Below are 25616 nucleotides of genomic sequence, written 5' to 3'. Positions count from 1 at the left end.
TTTGACAAAGTAAATCACCATCTGCTCTGTCATAAGTTAGCGTCACATGGTATCCACGGCAGTTTATATAGATGGATCTGCTCATACCTAGACTCTAGAACTCAGTTGGTTGCGTTAAAGGGCTTCATCTCTGCACCTATCGCAGTTACATCGGGAGTACCTCAGGGTTCCCACTTAGGGCCATTATTCTTCGTAGTTTTTATTAATGACCTTATTCAACAACTGTCCTGCAATTGTCTCTTATATGCAGATGACTTAAAAATATTTACTTCTATTACTAATTTAGATGACTGCTTAACATTACAGCGTGATATCAATACCGTATCACAATGGTGCAAGACGAACTACATGTATTTAAATATAGACAAGTGTTTTGTCATATCGTTTACTAATAAACGAAACAAAATCGTATGGAACTACGTCATAGATGGTCAATTAGTTAACAGATCAGATGTTGCAAAAGACCTAGGTATCCTGTTCGATGACAAGCTTTCATTCCGTGCCCACTATAGTCACATCACGTCTAAAGCAAACCATCTACTGGGTTTTATTCTTAGATCCACAAAAGGTTTTAAAAATCCTCGTAGCACCTTGTACTTATACTTCAGCCTCGTAAGAAGTATATTAGAATACGGTAGTCCTATATGGTCGCCGAATTATAAGGTGCACATTGACGATATTGAACGAATTCAGAGGAAATTTCTCAGAATTTTATGTTATCGTATAAAACCTGGCCGGTCTAACTTAAATTATTGCGATAGACTCCTGAAATTTAAAGTTCAACCATTAGAATCCAGACGCATAGTCTTCGACTTAGTTTACCTTTACAAAATCACCCACTCCATTATAGACTCTCCCGAACTACTAGCTCACATTAGCCTTAACATTAGATTTAGTGCCCGTAGAGCTAACGAAGTCAATTTATTTTCCCTTCAAACTTATAAGAATAACATCTCTTTTTACAACCCTTTGACCAGGATGGCTCGTCAATATAACGAGATGGCAAAGAGCAACCACTTACTTGTGGACATATTCTGTCGCAACATCAATAAATTCATTAGTGTCGTTAAAGACATCCTCCATCGTAGGTTAAGTGCTGACCCTTGTGGTCCTGGTTAACGTTACGTTAAATTGGTGTCGAGGAACTTATTATTATTATTATTATTGTTTTTTTTTTTTTTTACTATGTTACCTTTGTTAGTTATGAGCCTTTCTTGATGTAACATTAATTTTGCAGTGTGCACATGGTTTTACATTAGAATCCTGTTCATAACTATTAGTTTTAAGTTTATTTTTGTAAAGATTATAATGTGTTTTGTGCACCAAATAAATAAAAATAAAAAAAATAAATAAAATAAAAAGCAAATAAAATACCGTTGTACAAAAAAAATCGTTTATTTCAATGAAATATAACCAAAATTACATTGAACAGTAATGTATAAAATTCACACGAACAGTCTCTAAAATTAAATACTACAGTAGGAATGATAAACGTTCATAATGTAATAAACATGTATTTTGTCTTAATTCGTTATATACCTTAGCAAACCATACTGGGAGACCTATTATGCCTAAATTAGTTTATATATGGAAGAAATAGTTGGCGAGATTCTTGTCTCTTATACAATCTAATTATTACTACGAATATGGCTAAATTGACTGAAAAGTCTTACACTAATTATAATGAATACAATATAAAAATTGGTCCTAATGTCTTACGAGAATTGTAGATGTTACTTTAATAAAATGCACATCTGGTGATAGCCAATATTTTGTCTACAATGGCACGATGTTTAGAGTAAATAACGCGAGTATAAAAATATTTTGACACCAAAACTTGCACCGATACTTAAGCTAAATAATATCAAAATAAATCTTCGAGATATATAAGGCAAGACAAGGTGCCTGCGCACAACACTACTTTGTACTCAATCATTGACTTGTCTTTTAATTAAAATATAGTAATACAGTATAGTAAACTATGTTTAGCGTATAGTATACATTTAACTCATATGTTATCACTGCTTGTTATTGTTACCCCCTTGTTCATAGAAACAAAATGTTTTGTATATTTCATGGTGATTCTTTTAACAATGTAAAACGATTGTATTAGTTTTTATGAAGAAAGGGGTGATTTTCTTACCTAATTGGTCAGTCACTGTATACCAAATTCGTATGTTCTCTTTTATACCCAGTTACCAAACCAGTATTCACTACCCTGCTTTGCTTAACACAAGCAAAAAATAGTATTTAAATTCTATGTGCAGATAATAGGCAATGTACATCTATATAGAGGAATGTCATGAATTTTTCGTTGGATTTTAATAGAGACAGCTGCTCATAAGTTCACAGACTTTTCAATTAGTCCGTACACTAGTTGTTTGAGGCATATTAAAAATTGTGAACTCATAATACAATTGATATATGGGACACCCAATGCGAAAGAGTCGTTCTAGATTCAAATTCATTCTTTGGAAACGTGTCAGTTATGAGAGAATCGTTGGGATTCCAAGGAATGTATCTGAATCTTAGAGTGCCGGGTGTGCTATAGACGCTTACGTCTCGGTCTCCTTAGAGAACTTTTCCATGTCGGGATAAATAGGTGCCATCTCGATAGTGGATGGTGCTGATGGTGGGTTTGAACCGAAATGCAGTCTTCTCGCTAGCTCGTCTAGCACTTCCCCGAATACGCGAAGTGACATGTTCTGACCCAGGAGGTGTAGAAGCAGGAAGTCGCCAACCTGGAATTCATCATTCAATTAAAAAGTTATATTTTGTTTATGCTTCTGTAGGCGTTATTACGTAAGTTAGACATTTGACACACCTATTATTTAATTAATCGACTTTTTTATATAAACGTTTATCAAATATGTTAATTGAAGATTTTACACTACCTATAATCGAACCCTTAAAATTTTTGTATGCGTACCTGAGTCTTCCGAACGAGTGCCTCAACACCGTTAGGTGTCCCAAATCGGAAACGTCTCTTGAGTATAGTTTCACGAGTGCTTGGCAAAAGAATTACAGCGGCTGAGTAAACCAATGCTAGGCCAGAGACGATAGACAAAATAATTAGCCTGCAATTAAAATAGATGTTGAGTTATGTTTCCTTCGGGTTCTATAACAGTTAGGTAATGACAATTTACTCACCAGAACCAAAGGAAAATGAATATTTTCTCATTGAGAATGTTTAAGGCCAGTACGCAAAGAGAATCGTGCTTCTGAATTGTCCCAGACGCTCCGAACTTGTGGAATGTACATTTGGTCAGCCTTGGGAAAACTTCGATCTGAGAACAAAAATGTATTTATTTTATTTAATTATTAACACTTTCTAACATTGCTATAAAAATTGAACATAATTAAATAAGGTATATAAAATGTAATTATGTAAATGTAAAGTAATATTGTTTTGAAATTACCATAGGGTCGGTCCGGTCCTCTTGATTCATGTTTGAAAATTTGACAACATCGGTTCCATATGTTAAAAATGCTCCACCGAGGAATGTATCTAAGAAGAAAATGTTTCCAACCTAAAATAAAATAAAAACAGTTAAAACAATGTATAATTCATTTCGCCAACAGATGGCGTTAATTAGTAAACATTTCTCTATACTGATATCGAATTATAATCTGTTAATTTAATATGTAAACATCACGAAACGTCACTTGAGAAGTTTCATTTAAATGTATTTTCTTTATAACAGTACTTACAGCGTTGATGAAATTTAGTATCTCACAGAAGAAATATCCGAAAGAGTACGTGTTGTGCATATGTAAAGTATCCATAAGATACTGGACTAAACGACTCTGAAACAAACAAAGAGTTATAGTGAAGCAAAGGAATTCATACATAGAGGTCAATTATTAGGGACATGTAGTCTTATCTCAATTGTACCAATTGATGAGTCTTGCCTGTGTATCTCACTAGTAATAAACGATCGAGGACAACGATGTTTTATACGTCAGAGAAATCCTATGTTATATCTGCATTAAAGGAATGATAAGCATAAGGGAGATGCAGTATATTTATTTATTTATGATGGCAACTTTTGCAATAAAAAATCTCGTAATTTATATTACGTCTCGAACGTGAACAAAGCGTGGCTGTTACTGTAATATGAATAATAAATACTCCATGGTAAAGCTATTTTATACCATAATATATAATAATAACGATTCATTCAATATACAAGTATAAATAAATACGACTGTATTGATAGTATGAAAGTTAGTATGTATCATACAAAACATGTGCTTGCGATCACCATTTGCGATACCATCATGTAGGTCACCATTCATAAATGATAGTTTCTACTTTAACAAAGTATGTTGTGTGTCACAGATTATCCTTTAAACAGTGGGACTTATCAGTATGTATCTTACCTGGCGGTTGGTTCTGCTGTCGTCTATGGTTGCCAATGTCCCTCGCATTCCGTCGGAGATCATACGGACTTTTCCCTCCTCCCAGTTCTTCCAGATCCAGTGTGGAAGATAGAATAATACGCCCTGTAAACATATTGGAATGTTATGCATTAGACCATAATATTGCTTACTAACAAAACACAAAATAACAATGATCAAAAAAAATAATAATCAGGGGTTAACAATTTTTTTTAAAGAACAAGGAACTTTTGAGGTATTCAGCATTATGCTGAGGTGCAGACTGTTCCACAGCGCTGGTCATTCTGCCAGAGACCAGAATCTAGTTTGTGCCTCAGTCTCAATAATTTTTTTCTTATTATATTAAAGTATTAATGCTAACGTTGGTGAATATTATACGTTCAACGCTAACTAAAATCAGAAGTAAAGGTTTTCTGTAAGCAATTTTATCGACTTTATAAGCTTAATAAAGTTGACAAGTATACTACTTATTTAACACTATAAGTATTAGGCCAAGCTTAAGTATTTTTTTAAAGATTAATCTCACCTGGAAAAAGAGCATGAAAGGCACCCATTGGTAGTAGGAATGATGCCGTTTCTCCTCTCCATAATCGTTGCCAAGACCTGGATGCGAGATTCCCTTGCCGGCGGCGGTGTTCGGTAGTGTGAAGGTGTATGTGATCCAGCAATATGTGTTAATTACGTGGTTTGGTATCACACCGTCATTGATGCAGGATATAGGGTCACCTGAAAATTTATGCAGTGTTTTTAGAACATTAAAAAACTGGCTCATTTTGTCTAAATTACCTGAAAATCCTTTCAAATACAGAAGTCATTTATTTGTCTATAAAAATATGCCCCGTTTACTACATCGTAAACAAAAAAATCATTTATTTTTATTCATATAAATTTTAATTAAAGAAAACAAAAGACGGCGCTTATATAACTTCCCACGCGTCCTCGACATTGCATACGCAAACGGATGAACTAATGGTGATACAATATTGCATATGCCCCTACCTGTTAAATTGCGGCCGTGACTGCCTATCACCTTGTTTTTTGCCAAGGCCATACAAATAAACAAATGCATCCATCAATAGATAGAATCCATCAAAGAACGATCATGTACGAGACTGAACGAATTTTGACCGTCTTAATTATTGTTCCAGATACTGTACAAGAATTTGTTCTAAATTTGAAATTCTATGGTGAGAATTTCTTATAAAACTCTTATGTAAATTATGAGTATTATCTTTGTGTTAATAACGAAGCGCAATTGATGTGTATACCTAATAATAATAATGTGGGATTAAAACTCGAGAATTATGAGGCTATACCACGCTAAACGACTTATGATCTGAAAATAATAACGAGTATAAAGGGGTGTCGTATTAATTCTAACGAAAGAAATAAATATATTGCATTATTTGCATTTTAAATAATCACGTTCGAAGAATGTAAAGTTCGCTTTATATTTAATAACAATTAGTAAATTTCGCTAAGCGGTATTTCATTACGACAGTTGTGATTATGGGTGGCATTGGATGAGTTGCATGGGAACCAATTTGTATCGTGACGTCAAGTAGTAGAAGCGCCTAATCAGCTAACTCATTATGTATTTTTTTACTCTTATTACACTCCACAGATGGCACAATAATTTCGTGTAGTTTCGTTCATATTAATGAACAATTGTTCTTACAAAAAACTTTATCTGTGAGCTTTATTACCTTATTAAAAAAAATATTGGATTTTTTCATGTTTGTAGGTATTAATGCTACTGGCAGTTGTTCATTGAATGTTTAACAGATGGTAATTATAATGACTGATAATTGACTGTCGATTTTGTCGAAGTTTAGTTAAGATATACAATTGGAAGGACGGTCTCCGGATGCTAATATACAAATGTATATATGAAACTCGAAAGCTTGACCGTTGTTATTATATATATATGATTTTTTTATTTATCCCTTGAACTATGAGAAAGCTATTATCGACAGAAACATGAAAAAAAATAGTTTTAGCTATTAAGCAAAATTTACCATTGTTAGTTGCTACTAAAAAAGTATCGCTTAAGTAGGTACTCTAAAAACAAATTATTTAGATTATTCGGTCCTATTAGTAAAATTTTAAACTCGTATAAATGCCCTTTAAAATAATATAAGCAAAGAAAGCTCAAATCGTTAAACGAAAGATAAAATTTAGCAATACTAAGTTAATATAACAAATTATATCCTACGTACGGACTTACAAAATAAAATACTCTTGTGTCTTTGTGAATCTATATGATGAAATAATAATTCCCTTTAAATCTTTAAACGATAGATGATTACATACAGGCATGTAGTTCTCAGCTAACGATGATAAAGTAACAGAAGGAATATAGGAAACGTAATATGCATTAATTACAATGTCTCGGATGTCTTCACATGCAACTAATTGCTCGTCTACCAATTAGAATAGTTTAAGCACTTACGATCTATTTTATTACGTGTATATCAGAAATTAACGTAATTAACATAGCGCAAATTAGCCTTTATTGGCTGCGGAACTGATTATATGAGATTTTATTCTGCAAGTCAATTTACTCTATACTTATTTGCTCACTCGCACACACTCACTCTCATAGAACCCTTTATTTCTACTAACTTCTAAGAATTCTAGTTAACTGTTTTGTTTTTTTTAAGAAAGGATTGCGGTAACTAAAATGTACCTACCTAATATATTGTGTTTTATGCTTTGAACACGAAGACAAAAGAGCGTTCGTTAACGAGATGGGCTGATGAAGTCAGACTCGTCTTCCTCGAAATATTATTCTTATAAAAGAAGCGCCGCATAAGCAGACCACGACTTGGTATCCGCAAGTTATGATAAAGATATAAATATATATAATATATATACAGTCATAACGCGGTAGAACCGGACCGCGTTATAGGAAGTCGCGTTAAACAATTCAAAAACTAGGTACACGAATTTTATTAGTTTCATTTTATAAACCCACAATTGAAGCAGGTACAAAGGTGCACGAACATAATTATTGACTTGAGAAATATCCCCGTTATAGGGATTGGGATGATTTCGCATTATTACATTGATATATCCATTCAAACAAATGCTTAATTATAAATACAATTGTATCGTTCTACGTCTATTATTAATTAAAAACAATGATAGTTAAAATTCTCTTTTTTCTGCAGCTGCAAAACACCTTGCATAACATTTTTATCTTTACAATTGAATTGATAATCTTGATGCGATCTTTTAACTATATAACATGAAAATATATATATCTACGTGTACGTGAATTAAGAATTTAAGTACATATATTAATTTTAAGTTCAAGTTACTTATACTTTACAGTTAAAATGCCAAAAGGACATGTAAATACAACATATTATGTAGGATGAAGGTTGCAAACGAAGGTGTTGTAAAATTGTATTGAAGTTCGAATTATAGAATTTTATAACTGTAAGAATACATTCTTATCAATAGGTCATTGTGTATAATATATAACTAAAAGGTTATCGTTATAGGTAAGGAACATAACTGAGATGTTTTATACAAGATTTGCAATTAATTTTGCCAAGGAGAAATTTCTTATCTTGAATCAAGTCTAGCCCTTTCTGTCAAATTGTAAACACGATGATGAATAGACGGTGTTTTAATTAAAAACAAAGCGGTAATTTAAAGCATATGTATTAGTTATCTTAAACTTAAATCATGTGCAAATGTATCGCCACTTACTGGGTCACGGCAAACTTCACGATAAAGTTTACAGTTATGTGCACCTGTCATTGCAACAAGTATGATCAGCTAATCCTTATGGCAGTGCTCCAACTATTGATGCCTGGGATACTTTAAATTCTGGTAATTTAAAAAAAAATATCAACATTGCTTGGTCTGTTCTTTTTAATAAATATTCAGGTCAATCCGTTATTTATGGTCTTATCAAATGCCTTTATTTATTGTATTGTTAGTGAGTTGATAGTGATCATATATAAGCATACAAATAACATAATTTCTTATGACCTCATTCATTTAAATGGTGACAATCTGATGCCGTAATATACCTATCATATTCGCTTAAATATTTTGAGTGTCGCCACATTGGGATAATATTTTCAAATGAATATATACGCGAATGCGTAATGTATAATTAATTGGCTGATGTATTTTAAAGACGATTGGACGAAGTTTAAGACTATTTGATAATCTGGCTTTAGCGTGCGAATCTCATCCCTCAAGTCGTGGGTTCGAACCCCGGCGGTTCACCAATGGACATTCTATTCGTGCATTTAACATTCGCTTGAACTGTAAAGTACAATATCGTGAGGAAATCGGCTTGCTTAAGACCAAAAAGTCGATGGCGTGTCAGGCACACGAATCTGATCAACTATTTGCCTAATAGGTAACATGAAACATATTATGAGGCCTAGACCTAAAAAGTATGTAGCGCCACGTGAAACGATAAGAAAAAAACATGGTAATTTAAAAAAATATATAATCTGTAGTGCAATACACAGATTAGAAAGTAACAATCTTTTAAACAGCTATAAAATTTACGAAGTATTGTCTAATATGTTGCAATATACTGCGGTCATTCGACCCAGAATTTTGAGCAATAAATCTGGCCCAGGTTATGACTAAGCTCAAAGGCGCCGAGCAGGTAAAAAATTAAAGCTGCTTCGAAAGATATTTCAATACAAAATATTTAATTCTTTTACAATTTGTATGGTTTCTTTGAATGGCGATGAATGAGTTATAATGAGAAATGTTATGGCAATAAGTGTTTTTTAATTTATTTATTTAGACTTACAAAAGATTGTATTATGCTGTTCATTCAAGTAGAAACGAGACTAAAGTTTAGTAAAGACAATAAAATTCTGGAAGGAATATGAACAAAAGATGTTTTGGTGGGGTATTTCGCAAATTTACTGTTTGAGGCAAAACATTTTGTTCTGCGCGTCTATTTTTCCAGCTTATTCTCTAATTACCTATGTAGTAAGTTTTATACAATTTCTAGTTGACTATAAACTTATTAACCCATATAACCTAGTAATAAACAAGGTGATTACAGTTATCGAATACCTACTGCCACCTTGGTGCATATGCGAACGTGTTGCCTAGACACGTAATGCAACGTAGTAATAATACTGGACTTTGAATTAGCACTGTATGCTGTACTAAGAACATTAGACTGCCTAAAATGCTAAGATAAATCCGTCTTTAATGTTTATAGTTCTCAATATAATACGTTTTAGTACTTATAGTATGTCAATTTATTTTAATGTATGTCGTAAGGTCAAGGTTTTAATTTTTTTCTTATAAGGAATATAGTTTCACAGTAGCGATATTGTGTATATTATATACTTAATTTTATATATTTTATTATATTTGTTTTTTTCGACATCATGGTAAGTATGTATTTTTGTGAAATAAATGTAGAGCATTCGCGCGAATTCACATAATAGTTTATAACTATATGTAGTATGTTCATAGGCCAACACAAAGCGTACATTTAGATATTTTATAGAACAGGGGGCGAACGGGCAGAAGGCTCATCTGGTGTTAAGTGATACCCATGGACAATCAATGAAAGGCTCGCGAGCGCGTCGCCGGCCTTTTAAGAATTGGTACGTTCTCTTGAAGAAACCTACGTCGCATTGATTCGGAAATACTTATTGAATATTAAATCAATTTTATAATCACACAAAGCAGCGTGCTGAGTAATCGTGTAATTAATTTCTAATTTGTAAATAATAACAGATTAGCAAATGGTCACAAAACGACCATAAATTAACACAAATTAAAGTTATTATATCATCCGTCAAATTGACCCACTTATTAGGATTCTAAAAATGGAAAAATGTCAGAAATCCTGAGACTAGTTTGTTAAGGGTGACAGGTTTTTACTGGATATAGAATATAATATGGAAACACCCGTTAACTTAGTGATATTAATTACATAATGAGTTGAGTTTAGATATTTCGTGATATATTTATATGATGTATGTTATTTGAATTTTGAATACGGCTTAGTATGTCAGACGTTTTTTAAATTAAACAATCACGTTCATATTTAATTATAAAAAAAGAAAAGTGACATTTTAATTTACGCAATAGAACAACAATCCAACTCGGTCTGTCTTTGATGTATCCTTGAACTCCAGAAAAACATTGTGTATTCTATTGACCCAAAACTCACATTCCATATTCACACACACATAACTCTAGGCCTAGGATTGCTCTCGATTGAAACTGATAAAGGTCAAATCGATGCAACAGTTCGCTGGCCCGATTCGTATCAATGGTTTTAAACTTGGCACGTATACGCCTCAATGTTTGTGTGTATAAGCAATTTGCTGATGACGTCTCAATTTGGGTAACTGTTACAGTACGGGAAACTGAAAATGACTCATTTTCACGTCTGACTTTCGTCTGGTCTTACGGTGTTTTACTTTCTCCGTTAGATTTTAACTTCCAAATGTTATTACTTAATTTAAACAACGCGTTCAACAAAGAGATCATAAGATAGTATTGGATAAAGATTTTATTTATTTATAAACAAAAAATAACCTTACAAAGCAATGCTATAATGTCAAAAACCTAATATAATAAATAATTTTAAATACATAAGACACTATAAACGTACTCTGGGAACATATACAGATTCAGTAAACGCTACATCTTTGTTAACGGGAATCTGTTCAACATACTGGTATCTATGGTATATGGCAGGGCCATCGCAAACAGTTTTAGTTTACCAAAGTTGTATCATCCTTAGATGATATACAAACACTGTTGCAAAACAGATGTGGATGAACGGTACATATCACTTACCGATTAGATTATTGGCTGTCACCAGTATACAGCACAGGAACATGATGGCTGCGGTGATTCTGTAGTGCATGCGAAAGACCATATTGTCTATCACAGCCTTGTCGATCAGGTAGCGGACTTTGACGAAGCCCGCCACCGCGGATGCCATACCAAAGATCGCCATCTTGCGTCACTATTTGCTCTGAAAAATAAATTTGTTATTAGGAACACGGCATTTCAAACTACAATGTTTACGACATATTTTGATGTCTTGTAACGAAATTATGATTCCATTTTTAAATTAGGTTTAAATTGACTGCGCATTTTTTCTTGAACCAACCAACAAAAACTTGTGAACGTTTCATTCCAATTCTACGGATACAAGTTTATACAATAGCTCGATTGCTATCTATAAATAAATCGCGGTCCAAAACGGTGTCGTGACAAGTGCCATACGGCGTTCATACGGAATTAGGCGTTTATGGTATGTTTTATTCATTTCGAAACATCGTTGCCTACTAACATTTTCGTTTTATTTGCCAATGATGAACCATTTGGAGTTTATTATTCTATAACACTTAGATACGCTAGATATGTTTTTAATCATTGACCTCTTGAAGTATCGGCTACCTCACGCCCACGCTGCGGTCCCACGTTTTTTATAGGTATTTTTTGTTCTGATCTATTTGAGTCGTTGGTTTTTAGAATAAGTGATTGTAGTAGGGAACAAGGAGTTATTTGACGAGGATAATCATCATCAATAGATCCAGCCTTGAATCTTCTTGATCCTGTTCCTACGCGCTTTAGCATATCTAGGATGTTGTTCTATACTCAGGGCTGCGGCATTTAAAGTATTTATTAACTAGCATGTGATGACTATCCATTAGAGCCGTTAATCAACATCATTTCATCTGAGTCTTCTTTAAGGAAGCGTTAACCATTATGGATCGTTAATCCGTTTTCAACTGTTAGAATAGTCACCGTTGAAGGCAAATGCTTGCTCGTGCACAGGGCAAGGGGGTCGTCGACCGGCCGCTACTCGCCTCCTGCGTTTAAAGTCCCCTCCCCTCGCCTTACCTTAGCTCTCAGGGCAGACCGATGCACCGCGTGGCAACGCGAAATTTACGCGGAAACCAGTTTAAGAGCGACAATCTTTACCCGTTTCGCACGTCGTCCGACGTCGCGACGCAATCGCGCTGACGACGTTTCTTGTTTTAGCTTTGTGGCTTATGAAAAGCTCGGCTATATCAGCTATGTCTGTTATCTTATCTTACATGGAAGTTGTGTCTGCCATGCTTTAACTTTTTGAGTAAACGTCATGTAGTCCGGTTTTATTAACAACTGTGGATCTTGGATATTTTATCGCTTATGTTGTGTATTACAATTGTTTTAACGAGGTATTACAGCGTTGTAACTCAAGATGTTAGTAATAATAGTCGTCAAGTTATCTCAAGGCACGCGTCGTTTCGAACTCAATGAATTCTAATTGCTTGAGCGCCCGCTCTGGCCAGTTCACGTCGTACACATCTTATGATCAAGACACGAGAAATCTCATCGGTAATTGTTCAATTGGACTGAATTTCTCAATTTGAATTCCGATTGTAATCCTTAGATTTTCAATCAGCAATCCTTACAAAATTGTGCAACTATTGAATGAATAATGAAAAACGTCGGTCTTCTGACTGCCATTGTTCCGCATTGTTTACCTCGCATATACAACCATCTTAACCTTATAATGCTATATTATTTGTCATTGTATCTGGTGTTACATGTTCATTGGTCTGGTCTGTCATTGAGATGTTATCAAGTGGCGCGGAAATATCGAATCGGGATTGCGGTCTTGGATTTATGTTACAATGTCAGAGCATATGTTCATATTGAATAACAAATTACAGAAGTCTTTGAAATTGGTAGAAACGATGATATGAGACATCCCACGACAAGGAGAATATGACTTACGTTTTACGATAAAGACGTTCCTGTAAGGTCAGTGCAAAGTGACGTATAATCTAAGTTCAAAGATACAGCTGCAATTTGTAAACAAATGGCGTATTGATACTTGTTCTGGTTAATTGTTACTACGCGTATAGAATACATTAGGATCTTTCATACTGAAATGATAACGCATTTGCACCTTGTGGCATACATTAGAGAACTGTTTTGTGACCTTTGACGTAATATGCTTATCAGTGTCAGTGTCACACTGCTAGTCCTTCTAATAGTGGATGCTACTCTAATAATTTTAATGTGATAATGAAAGTGGACCTAACAATACTATTGTCAATAGAAGTTTAAATCTTAAATATCTTCTCTTAGGAACGCAGTGCACGGTTTTGTTATTCGTAGTAAAATTAACTATGAGAAAGAAGAAAGCTTTGTTTTGCGTCTCAAATACAAATAAGGTATTATCAAGTGCTCATTTACAATGCAGGTGGTGTGCATAAGCCGTGACAGAAATTCAATGTGTGACCTGTTAAAATATGCAGGTTCGAGGTGGTTTGGATTGTTTATCAACAATTTCTGTTGCTGGCTCAGCGTGGTATTAACAGATGAAGAAACATGTATGCTTATTAAAGAGAGTGACGTTTTGCCAGTTCTTCTCGTCTGTACGCCCTTGATTTGAGAAATGACAGAAATTTTTTATGACTGAATGTCTACTAAGTTACCTACATGAATAAATAATGTTACATGATATAACTCAATTACGTAAAGGCACGTATGACAAGGACTCGGAGGGCCATGAAAGATCCTTTTAAAACATACATTATTATAGGCTTTATTAATATGTATCAAGTAAACTATTAATTATTATGGTTGAATCTGAGTTAAAAGGGCCGCAGATTTTGTGTTACTTAGTAAATAAATAAAAAAACAAACATCACTAAAATATAAGTGATATTATGTATAATATTCCAAAATGTTATTTAATACAATTAATTTAGGAAAGATTACATCACGATTATGAGATTTTAATCATACATCGTGGAAACTTTATCCTACCTTATTAATTATAAATATATATTTGTGACACTAATATAGTATTATTGTTTGATATTAAAATATTTATTTGCATATGTCGTAACATAAATTGGTATCAAACGGTCAAATGTGATAACTTATGTACACAAAACGATAAAATACGCCATGCTCGAAATGCGTCTCAATACTGGATCCCTTCACATGGCATATAGCAAGTTATTAATATAATTAAGCAAAAACTTCATACATCGTAAACTTCCTTACGTCATTAATTTTGAATTAATCATTGTTGGTAATTAGATTTTCTGTCTGTCTTTGTTTGGATCGGCGTCGCTCGTCCCAGGTAAACAGGGACGCTACCTGTGACTTCGAAACTCACACCTCATAACGAGTTTTAATTCATAACTAGATATATCGGTCACCGCGTTCATTTCATCGACGTGAAAGCGGTATGAAAAAAGGCTGACTGCACAAGGCTTTTGTTCTCGCACATGCTTAACGTATGCCGTCAAACTGCATTCCAACATCGATAATTCTAAGCGCGTCCCGATACATCTGAGCTTTTTCAACTTACCTTTTAACAAGTAAATATCGATAACTAATTCACAACACAAGACACCGTGCCGTCGTGTATACAACACATGAGATACGTCACACTATTCGGGGTAGGAGACGGGTGATTATAATTCGAGTATATCAACAACTGCGGCGGGCGTGCCGCACGGCAGCTGCTAGCGGGTCGGGACACAAACTGGAACTGAATAGCGCACTGGATCCGACCTCCCGCCGCCTGCGATTCGAGCCAACTACCGAACAAAGCGAGCGACGCGAGCGCAGCTATCGCCGTCCCTCTCGCTCGTGCACATACGCGTCCGTGGCATATGTCTGTCCCTCTCTGGCAACTGCCCGTGTAAATGCACAGTAGTCAAATTCGAGAACCCATCGGGAAACAAGTTTGTGACTTCTTGCGTTTTCTCCATTACTTTGGATCTCGCAATTTTTTGTACCGTTGATTACTGGTTTTAGCGGGTGAAAATGCTTGAGGCTTTTAATTAACACATTATATCTTATGCGAATTATGTCAGTGATGATATATGCGTTCTATTTATCTTCATAAAACCATAATATAATTGGTTGTGATTTATTCAATGTATCAAAACATTAAATTTGCTAGCTATAATTCTAACCGACCTCGCAATTTATCGTTGAATATTTAAACTTTTTTTAGTCTTTGTTTCTAGTGAATACAAATTATAAGTTAATCGAGTAATCTTTGTAACAGGTAGAAATGAATAAGGATAATATTGGCATAATTGTTTATTATTAACACCATTTGGTACCTTAGAGGGTAGGTAATTTAGAATTTGGTTTGGTCTATACTTTCTTTTGATCCAGATTTAACCCAGGCTTATCAAATAATAAATAAAATAAAACATTGTTATGTGCATATCTGATATCTTATCTAGGAATTTTATATATATTTTTATTGTATTTTTCGCAAGATTTATTTTTACCGTAATTGTAATAAATTTTAGAAAAGATAGTTACATCTACTGTAGATGCAGTAGCATTATATGATATAGTGAACTTCAATAATATATAATAGTTTGTGAAAATAAATAACCCCGCGTAATATTACATATTTTAAGGACCACTAAATAGGCACGGGATAAATATATGATTGTTATATAATTTTAACAACTTATTTTTGAGTAGTTATTTGTATTAGGTAAAAATAGCGTAATAGTAGCAGACATCTTGATCCTTTGGTCTTTTTATGAGGTCAGCCTTGTCATTGGCTAGGCACGCAGGTACCTGTTGCGAGTCACGAGAAATAAAATCACACGGAGAAAATAAAATAAGGAATGCGAAGAATTGCAGATTAAATTCCTCATATATACTTTGAAATTTTCGTTCACCTTTATTGTGCTGTTTAGTGATTTATGTTGTATTAGTTGTTAAACACATAATTTTAATGATATAACATGTATTATGGAACAAACTTTCGGGTCAGAAGGTGATAAATGTTGTCTAGATAGATAAATCTTTTTTTTTAAATCCAATTTTGAAGTACCTACTGGCCTTCAGAGACCTCATTCTCTTCTTTAATCTGTGCCGAAAACTTAACGCTATATTACGCAAAAAGAAAAGAAAATTAACTGTTAGCGGATTAATTGTTATATTTAAAAAAATCCTTCACTCGGTTGCCTGGAAAAAATGTCTCGCGTTGGAGGCTTTCTTAAGTGGTCATATGTTTCTGCATTGTAATTGTAATAAGTTTATATATGTATTGATGTTAATCGTTCATTATGATTCGTAATTAAAGGCATTAAACTTAATTAAAAAATAAATTTACTAATTAAGAAACTATTGTATATGATAAGTATTTCAATGAAAACAATTTATGACGACGTAGAAATTTACTAGCTACTTCGTTATTTAACCTCTAGTCGTGCATTTCTGAAGGTCGTCAGTGGCTCCGCACAACCACTGTCCCCTCTCTTCGGCAAGCCTCTGCCCCTTGGTGATGGTAAGACCAATACGGGCCTTTACTTGATTGGTCCAGTAAGTAGGCTATCGGCCTTTTTATTATAAATTTAGGATGCGTTAAAAAATAAAGTATCAAAAGATGATTTTTACCTGTAACTGTTTTACGCCCGAACCCAATAATTAATGCACAATTTCAGATTATTTTCAAGCTGAGATAGTCGATGGAACTCCTATCTGCATCCCAATAACCAAACCCTACGAAGACAATCCAATAATTTGGCGACGGATAGAATGCAATCTCTTCGCTTTACACTCATGTTTGATAATTAATACAAACCAAATAAAGTAAATAAAACCGTACAAATAATATTAAAATATACATGTCTTATGGAACAACCATGTATAAGCCTAGCTCTGAGATGACACTCGTTCCTTTGTTTTTTGCGACCCTTTTTAACAGCTACATGTCATTCAAATAGAACAAATTAGAATTAAATAGAATTACACTAACAATAAAGTACACCATTGGTAGTAACCGTAAAATGTAGGTAGGTGAGTTTTCAATAGCGTACATTTCTCTCAAATCTCGGCAACAGACCCGTATGCGACTTATTTCGTCGTCATTTTTTCATTCGAAGTTTACTAGATCATACATACTATATCTTCTGTACAAGCTCTTAATCTAAAATATATGACAGTTTTGGTATGAATATCACTTTTGTGACTTTTTAAGCTTTAAGACAATTTTAAGCAGAAAATAATGACTTTATTTAGGGTAGTTAGAGCTATATTACAATACCTGCTCATTTACCTCATGTTACATTAACAAAGGAAGTTCAGACGAGTAATTGTTTGATAATTGTAAATCATAAATTTCGTTTTGGCTGAATCGGGCTCAGAGTCCAGATGTTATTCAATAACGTGATTAACACAGGCTGCTGTTGTACTATTACATATGTGTCTTAGACAAGTAAAAAAACTTGAGACCGTGAAACATAATCAAATATTGATAGTGAGAACTCAAAAGTTCGATGCGCCGAAACAGCAAAACTTGATTTACCAGTCTCTAAGGCTGTAGCTCCACTTAGGCAACGTTTATCTAAATACTAGATAATTATTTAAGGTATAGAAAAATCATAGTTAAATTATTAACTGTACTTGTTAAAGTCAAACTCGTATTGTTTAGTTTATTATTGTAGGCAAGAGACGAAGATTCATAAGAGTGGTATTTCCGTATGTCAAATTCAAAATTTGACAGATCTGAGCCATACTTAGTGTTAAGCTCGATTGTTACTGAAGCATCTGTTCGTTACGTAACAAATCACAATGACGTCCGTCGTTCCACAACTAATACTTTGTGGAACCAGCTGCCCACTGAAGTATTTCCGAACCAATTTGACTTAGGGTCCTTCAGGAAAAGGGCGTACCAGTTCTTACAAGACCAGCCGCTCGATAGCCTTCTGGCAGTGCGAGTGTCCATGGTCGACGGTTTCATTTAACATCTGCCTCCTGCCCGTTTGCCTTCTGTAACATAAAAAAATGGCTGACACGAAAAAGCTTGCAATTTTTGTGCATTTTCAGTTTTTTAAATCACTGATGTAAACATAAATGATATATTTAATTTATAAGTAAAAGTAACAGGCAGTCATATAAGATATGGAGGGTATTAATATATCCGTCCCCAGTGGAGTCTTAGCTTAAGCTCTAACAGTCTTCTGTCTGTTGTCTGCCTTATCGACCATCTAGACGGCGTTAAGGATTCAAAGCTTCGTTACTGCTTTAAAGAATTCTGGTAATTTAAGTATGTACAGACTCTCTTTGTTTTACGTTAGGACATTTTAATTAAACTTCCGTAGCAAAAGCGTGAATTTATAATATTTATGACTCATTCCGAAAATTCGAAACGCAATAATGTTCGTGTTTATATAGACTTTATCCTTATTTCTCAACACTGCTGCTAAGTAAAAAATCCGGTTATTTAAATATTATGAGAAAGGGCATAAAGTTAACAGAGACGCACATAGCTATTTAATAAAATAGATTAAAGCCATCACCTATTAGCCTTAGTGTTCGCTGTTTTAAGCATGTGAAAGATTGTACTTTTCCGATTTCATAATCAAATAGGTTCACTATCGGATGCTGTTAACTGATTTTAGAATTTTGCACAATGCCGTAATTTATTTATTATTAATAAACGTGCCGCTATAACCCTTGATTCTCCGATTTCTATAGCTGATTCATGATTACTAACTAATCAAATAGGTGATCTGGCCTTACGGCCTTCTGTGCCTGACACATGCCGCGTTCCTCATGCTATCCTTCACCGATTGAGCGTTCATTGCCCAGCCGTAATTCGTATCCATGGCCGGCAACGCACTCGCGAGCCCTCTGGCATTAAGAGTGTCCATGGGCGGCGGTATCACTTAACATCAGGTGAGCCTGCTGCCCGTTTGCCCCCTGTTCTATAAAAAAAAAAGTATAACACTGCTCCTAATAATAAAAAAAATCAATTGGATATTTTATGTCGGCTTTGAAGATTTTAGGTGTACGTATATGTTAACCCATGAGTAATGAATATACTTGTCATTTATAAGTTGTATTAAAGGTCGGCTATGCACTTGCTAGCCTGGCAATGTGTGTCTATGGGTTTGGCTTCCTAATAGTTTAAGCTCTGTTATATATTTAAAAAAACTATATATATATATATATATATATATATAGTGTCAATAACAGTATATACATATGTTAGTTAGCTTAACAACTTCTTAAGTTAGCCGTATAATCGATCACTGTATGACATGTACTTTTTAAATCACAAACGTTGCCAACGTATAGGAATGTCAGCTCTCACTAACAGGTTTTGTGACCTCTGTCTCGGCTGAACAAAATCTACAGCTTTTTGTGAGTGAAGTTAATCTCTTAAGTTCGCATTCTTCTCGTCTAGATCGGTTGACTGTAATCGTCTTAAAATACACCAAATTGACGTTCAAATATATTGACTACGTCATACAGTCACGTCGATTATGGTTACATTGCACATATAGTTGTATGTTTTACATACTAGCTCTCGCGATTTAGTTCGCGTGGATTAAGAAAAGTTCTTTTTACGCAATATCGTTAATAGTTGTCTATTCATAAAAATCTTATTTAAACTAGTTAATTAGTCTAAAATATTGACGAAAACTGCTTCATATTATGGAAAGATCGATCAACAGGCTTTAAAAGAAATAAAGACTTGAAACAATTTTTTGCATATATTGCAATCTTGTTACAGCGTTATCAACTTTAACGCTTTACAATAAAGTTGAAATTATTGAAAGTTTGTTTTAACAGTTATTACGTGACCGATTATCTAAACTAATTTGGCTGATGCGATAGGTTTTGAAACGTGTGATTAAGTGAGAATTATGGTTCCACGACACGATAATATGTTAATTGCAGCTTTTCGTCGTCATAGTTTTGGGTATATTTCTTTCAGTTTTAAGCACAGAGTTTGCTAAATATGTTTCTCATCTGATGCAATAGCATATATTAAAAGCTCGTTTAGTAACTGTACCCTTTATATTTTATATAAAATGAGTATATTTTATTTTTTTATATTTTACTTCCAAAAAATGTAAATGTATTTGAAATTATATTAACAATTCCGTATATCCGTTTGGTGATATTTCTCGGAATCGTTATTCACAATATTCCCATGCCGTCTTCATTTGCATTGTGTTGAAGTTTGTACGCGGAATTGTGTTTTGGTTTAATCTGCATATTATGAATCAATGCGGTAATTTGTATAGAAAATTTGTTAAATGAAACGAGTATTTTATTTAATCACTGTGTTAATTATATTTTAATGTTAACCAGACAATGGCGAAAAAGGAAGTAAGCTTAATTATATTACACAGAGCAAATCATAGATACCAGATATAACATAGACAATAAATAATGTATTCTATAATAATTGCTGAAGGCACCAAATTTACATTCCATAGACTAACACTCCTACTAAATTTGAGCCTTCTATTAAAGCTTACAAATGAAAACCAAACATTAAATAGCTTAGTTATAAAACTTTATATAAACATACTTGAGCAACACAGTAATATGATAGCTTTACATTTTTGGTTTCTCAATCACACCAAGTTTCTCTCTGAAATATTGAAATTTTACTTTACATAGAGCTTTTGTAAATATATCAGCTAACTGACTATTAGTACTAACATATTTCAAATCTATCAATTTTTGTGCGTATTTTTCTTTTACAAAGTTATACTTAATATCAATATGTTTACATCGTTTATGAAAATCATTATTCTTGATCAAACAAATAGCACTTTGATTATCTATATGAAGATTAATACAACTCTGTTTATATTCGTTAATATCAAGCATTAACTGCCGAACCCAGAGAGCTTCTTTTGTAGCACAGCAGGATGCCATAAACTCTGCCTCAGTGGTAGACAGAGCGACGGTTGATTGTCGTTGAGTGCTCCACGTCACTGCTGCTCCATTTTTCATGAAGATGTAACCAGTGATAGACCTTCTGGTGTCAGGATCATTGGCATAGTCGGCATCAGAGTAACATTCAAGTATGTTACTTTGAGTTGATCTGAAACAGAGTCCAAAATGTTTTGTTTCTTTTAAATACTTAAAAATACGCTTTACCGCATTCCAATGCAGCTGATCATAATTATTGAGGAAGCGAGCAACTGTTGACACTGCATACATGATGTCAGGTCTGCTCACTATTGCAGCAAATATGAGAGAACCCACAGCTTCTCTGTAAGAAATGTGTTTGTTGTTGCTATCAGACTCAGTGCTTTTTACCAAAGTAACATGCGGATCAGCAGGAATGCTATTAGTATTGGTATCACACATGTTAAATCTTTTCAGCATCTCTTCAATGTATTTACTTTGATGCACAAATATATAATCATCACATCTTTCTATATGCATTCCTATAAAATGTAATGATTTACAAATCTTTACATCAAATTCTTTCTTTAAGTCATTTATTACTTGAGTAAGAGCAGAGGCATCTGTAGACAGTAATAATCCATCGTCCACATACAGTAATAAATATATTTTAATACCATTGATGCAGCCCACATAAACACATCTGTCAGCATTACTGTTCTTAAAACCATATTTCTTTAAAACATTATCAAATTTAGCATTCCAACACCTAGGTGATTGTTTTAAGCCATACAAAGATTTCTTGAGCTTGCATACAATATCTTTTTGAACAGTAAGGCCCTCTGGCGGCGTCATGTAAATCTGTTCTTTCAACTCACCATATAAAAATGCAGTTTTAATATCAAATTGTATCATTGACAATTTCTGTTCTGCAGCAACAGATAAAAGTAAGCGAATTGAGTCATACCTGACAGTTGGTGCAAATGTCTCAGTATAGTCAATACCGCTTTTCTGTGTGAATCCTTTAGCGCATAGCCTTGCTTTGTACCTTAGTCCTTCAGTTTCATCCTTTATACGAAACACCCATTTACATCCTATAACTCTAGCTTCAGGTAGCTGTTCTACTAACTGCCATGTACCATTATCACTATGTGCTTTCAGCTCTTCTTCAATCGACTTCATCCACAAGTTAGAGTCTTTTGATGACAATGCTTCTGCATATGTTTGTGGTGTGACAGAGAGTGGTACATTACTTGAGCATAGGTATGTCTTAGGTTCTGTGTTCTTCTTAATTTTATTTCGAGGACGAAGTGTAATATTAGAACTCTGAGGATACTTCACTGACATCTCCGGTACATACTCAGGGTCATCAGAACCATCGCTGTGATCCACGGGTGTATGAGACGACAAATCTGTGGTGTTATCTTCACGGTTTGAAAAACTTTCAATTACATGATCTGATTCTTTATTTTCTGATTCTGACAATGAGAGAGGAACCACATTTCTTGTTATACTATTCTCTAGGAAAATTACATTTCTACTTTTTATGATATTTTTTGTTTTGGAATCTAATAATCTATATCCTTTACTATTTTCACAATAACCAACAAAAATAAGTTTCTGTGATTTAGAGTCCCATTTCTTATTTTTCTCTTTAGGTATTTGAGCCATTGCATAACAACCAAATATTTTCATGTGACTTACATCAGGTTTCCTTCCACTCCACATCTCCTCAGGTGTTTTATAATTTAGTGCTCGTGTAGGTGAACGGTTCACTATGTATGCTGCTGTCATTATTGCTTCAGCCCACAAGTTTTTCTGTAAGTTAGCATTGATTAACATACATCTAGCTTTTTCAAGCAGTGTCCTGTTCATACGTTCAGATAAGCCATTTTGTTGAGGCGTGTATGGAATTGATGTTTGATGTTGTATGCCGGATGACTTCAAAAATTCAGTAAAATCATTATTTATATACTCAGTTCCATTATCGGTTCTTAATACTTTAATTTTAGTGTCAAGTTGGTTCTCTACAAGACATTTGTATTCTTTAAATTTATTAAGACATTCAGACTTTGATTTTAAAATGAAAACAGTCACTTTTCTAGAATAATCATCAGTAAAGGTAAGAAAATACCTTGCATTTCCAAGTGACTTCACTTCCATGGGCCCGCATACGTCGGAGTGAACAAGTTCTAGCAATTTTGTTGCTCGGAAACCTTCACTTTTGAATGGCAAGTTTGTTTGTTTACCTTCTATACAGGAAATACAGGTCACATTACTGCTCAGGTACATTTGCACACCTTCAGCACAGGTGTCCAGCTTCTTCAGGTCAGTGTAGTTCAAATGACCCATACGCTGATGCCATAAGTAGAAATCATCATTTTCTGTTGAAGCAGATATGTATGCTGGAATACTATGTGTATTTAGCCTGTACATATTATTTATCATTTTAGCAGCTGCAACTTGCTTGTTTGTTTTATTCAAAATTTTACAACCTTGTTTGTCAAATTGTACTTGACAGCCACTATTTATTATCTGACTGACAGAGAGAAGATTCGTAGCCAACTCAGGAATATAGAGAACATTCTGTACCTTGATAGTTTCCAACTTACCTTGTGTATTGACAACATTAATATTTACCTTTCCACAGGCCTTCACAACTAGCTTCTTGTCATTAGCTACTCTTATTGTGGAAATTGGAGGTGTAATTTCATCGTAAATCAAGTTACGATTCATTGTCATATGCATTGATGCTCCAGAATCAATATACCAATTATTGTCGTTGTTTATTGTTGCAGATAGCACAGTAACATACCCAGAATCTGTGTTCTCCTTAGACTTCTGTTCCTTTTTCTTACTTCGGCAATATTTGCTTATATGCCCATATTGATTGCACACATAGTACCTTGGACCTTTACTTGTTTTGTTTTTATCTTGAGCTTGTTTGACAAACTGATTTCCCTTACTTTTGACATACAATGCACTAGACTCAGAGCTTTTCACTTCTTGCAGAAGCTTAGTCTTCACAGAATCAGCTGTAATTGTCACACCAGAGCTTTCAAGTGCCATGATCATTGGTTGATACATTTCTGGTAAACCGGCAAGTAATAAAGTCCCAAGCCATTCATCATCGACTTCAAAACCAATGTTTCTTAACTTGTGAGCAGTGGTCATGATCTTGTTAACATAATCTTCAATGTTCAGACAATTTTCAAGTGTTGTATTGATCAGATCTCTCAACAGACCAACTCGGCGTGTCAAACCTTTGTCATCGAAAGCTTTGGCTAAATTATTCCAAACTTCTTTAGCTGTTTTGGCTTCTTGTATATGTACATAGTTGATGGGATGTACTAATAAGATAATTTTCGACTTCGCTTTTGTGTTAAGTTTGGGATCAATTGCTTCATTGTCTTTCGCGGTGACACAACTCCATAATTCCTCATGTTCGAGGTAGGTTTGCACTGCAAATCTCCACGTAGGATAGTTTTCTCTTCCAGTCAGCTTTTCAATCAGTGCCATCGTATTATTTGAAGACATTTTTTGCTGATGAAGAAAATTGAAAAACGCGTGGCGAGTTTTGAGGTTATACTGAACTCAATTTCGTACTTTTCACTTTAACTATTTTGTTTTTAAATAAACTCAGGTGGTCTGGGCCCATAACCTGTTAAATGAAACGAGTATTTTATTTAATCACTGTGTTAATTATATTTTAATGTTAACCAGACAATGGCGAAAAAGGAAGTAAGCTTAATTATATTACACAGAGCAAATCATAGATACCAGATATAACATAGACAATAAATAATGTATTCTATAATAATTGCTGAAGGCACCAAATTTACATTCCATAGACTAACAAAATTTAATTTCTTAAAGATCGTGCACTCAGTCACGTAATCCTGGATTTTTATAGGAAACTGGGATTGGAGCTGGTGCCCCGACGTGGTGCTGAAGCAGTGGACCCTGAAGAGACGAGCTTGGTGGAGTTGTACGGGGTCCACGTAGAGAGTGCAGAACGGGCTGCAGCAGTAAGTAGAAAAAAATGTATGAAATGTCTTCGACCTTGTGATTGGAATTGAGCTATCCATCAAAAAATAACTCCTTAATATTTCCCGGAGTACCAACGGAGTCACTAAATATCAGATGCTTTCTGCCCGTTTGCCCCCTATTACATAAAAAAAGATACATATATTTTCCAATTGTTTATCTGGAAATCGTATCATTTAGATGATTTGAAGACTATCAAAAGCGTGCTATGCTAATAACGCACTAAAATACCAACACTTTGGGCTAAATATTTAGCGTACTATACATATACCATTATAGTATTTAATATAATTACTAGATATTTTATATTGTTTTTAATATCACTATAAATACAACATATAAAATTACGAACGTTTATATTTAAACAAAACGCAAGCAAAAATGCAGGTGCGCGATGCCAAGTGTCCAGACAATAAAAGATTTAATTTCAATTCTTTGGTTTTTCTCATATATTTTCGTACACTTGTGTTGAACAAATTTGACAGTATGAAAAT

General features: G+C 34.1%; 2 protein-coding genes across 2 annotated transcripts in view; one reads left to right on the top strand and one right to left on the bottom strand.

Annotated features, from left to right (window-relative positions):
* LOC110997491 (dedicator of cytokinesis protein 4) overlaps nt 1-25616 on the top strand; it is a 60258-nt gene that overhangs the window by 5685 nt on the left and 28957 nt on the right. The window contains exon 5 of the mRNA XM_022265671.2: nt 24989-25103. Within this exon, the coding sequence (XP_022121363.2) occupies nt 24989-25103 (115 nt within the window). The remainder of the gene's footprint in view (nt 1-24988; nt 25104-25616) is intronic.
* LOC110997497 (innexin inx3) lies at nt 1380-14987 on the bottom strand. Its single transcript, XM_022265684.2, has 9 exons — nt 14750-14987; nt 11218-11398; nt 4928-5127; nt 4384-4506; nt 3712-3807; nt 3420-3530; nt 3151-3287; nt 2930-3077; nt 1380-2741 (listed from the first exon to the last, which is right to left on the bottom strand). Exons 2-9 carry the CDS (start codon nt 11378-11380, stop codon nt 2556-2558), a joined length of 1164 nt encoding a protein of 387 aa, XP_022121376.1. The 5' UTR covers nt 11381-11398; nt 14750-14987; the 3' UTR covers nt 1380-2555.

This window comes from Pieris rapae, chromosome 10, assembly GCF_905147795.1.
Source record: "Pieris rapae chromosome 10, ilPieRapa1.1, whole genome shotgun sequence".
Taxonomy (NCBI): Eukaryota; Metazoa; Arthropoda; class Insecta; order Lepidoptera; family Pieridae; genus Pieris; species Pieris rapae.
Note: the sequence above shows the minus strand (reverse complement) of the source record. Positions and strands in the feature narration are given on the sequence as shown.

Coding starts and splice junctions, on each gene's coding strand:
- LOC110997497 (XM_022265684.2), bottom strand. CDS start 11,380: ATGGCGATCTTTGGTATGGCATCCGCGGTGGCGGGCTTCGTCAAAGTC. Junction 3,531..3,711: donor TACTAAATTTCATCAACGCT/GTAAGTACTGTT, acceptor ATTTTATTTTAG/GTTGGAAACATTTTCTTCTT. Junction 3,288..3,419: donor AGGACCGGACCGACCCTATG/GTAATTTCAAAA, acceptor TTTTGTTCTCAG/ATCGAAGTTTTCCCAAGGCT.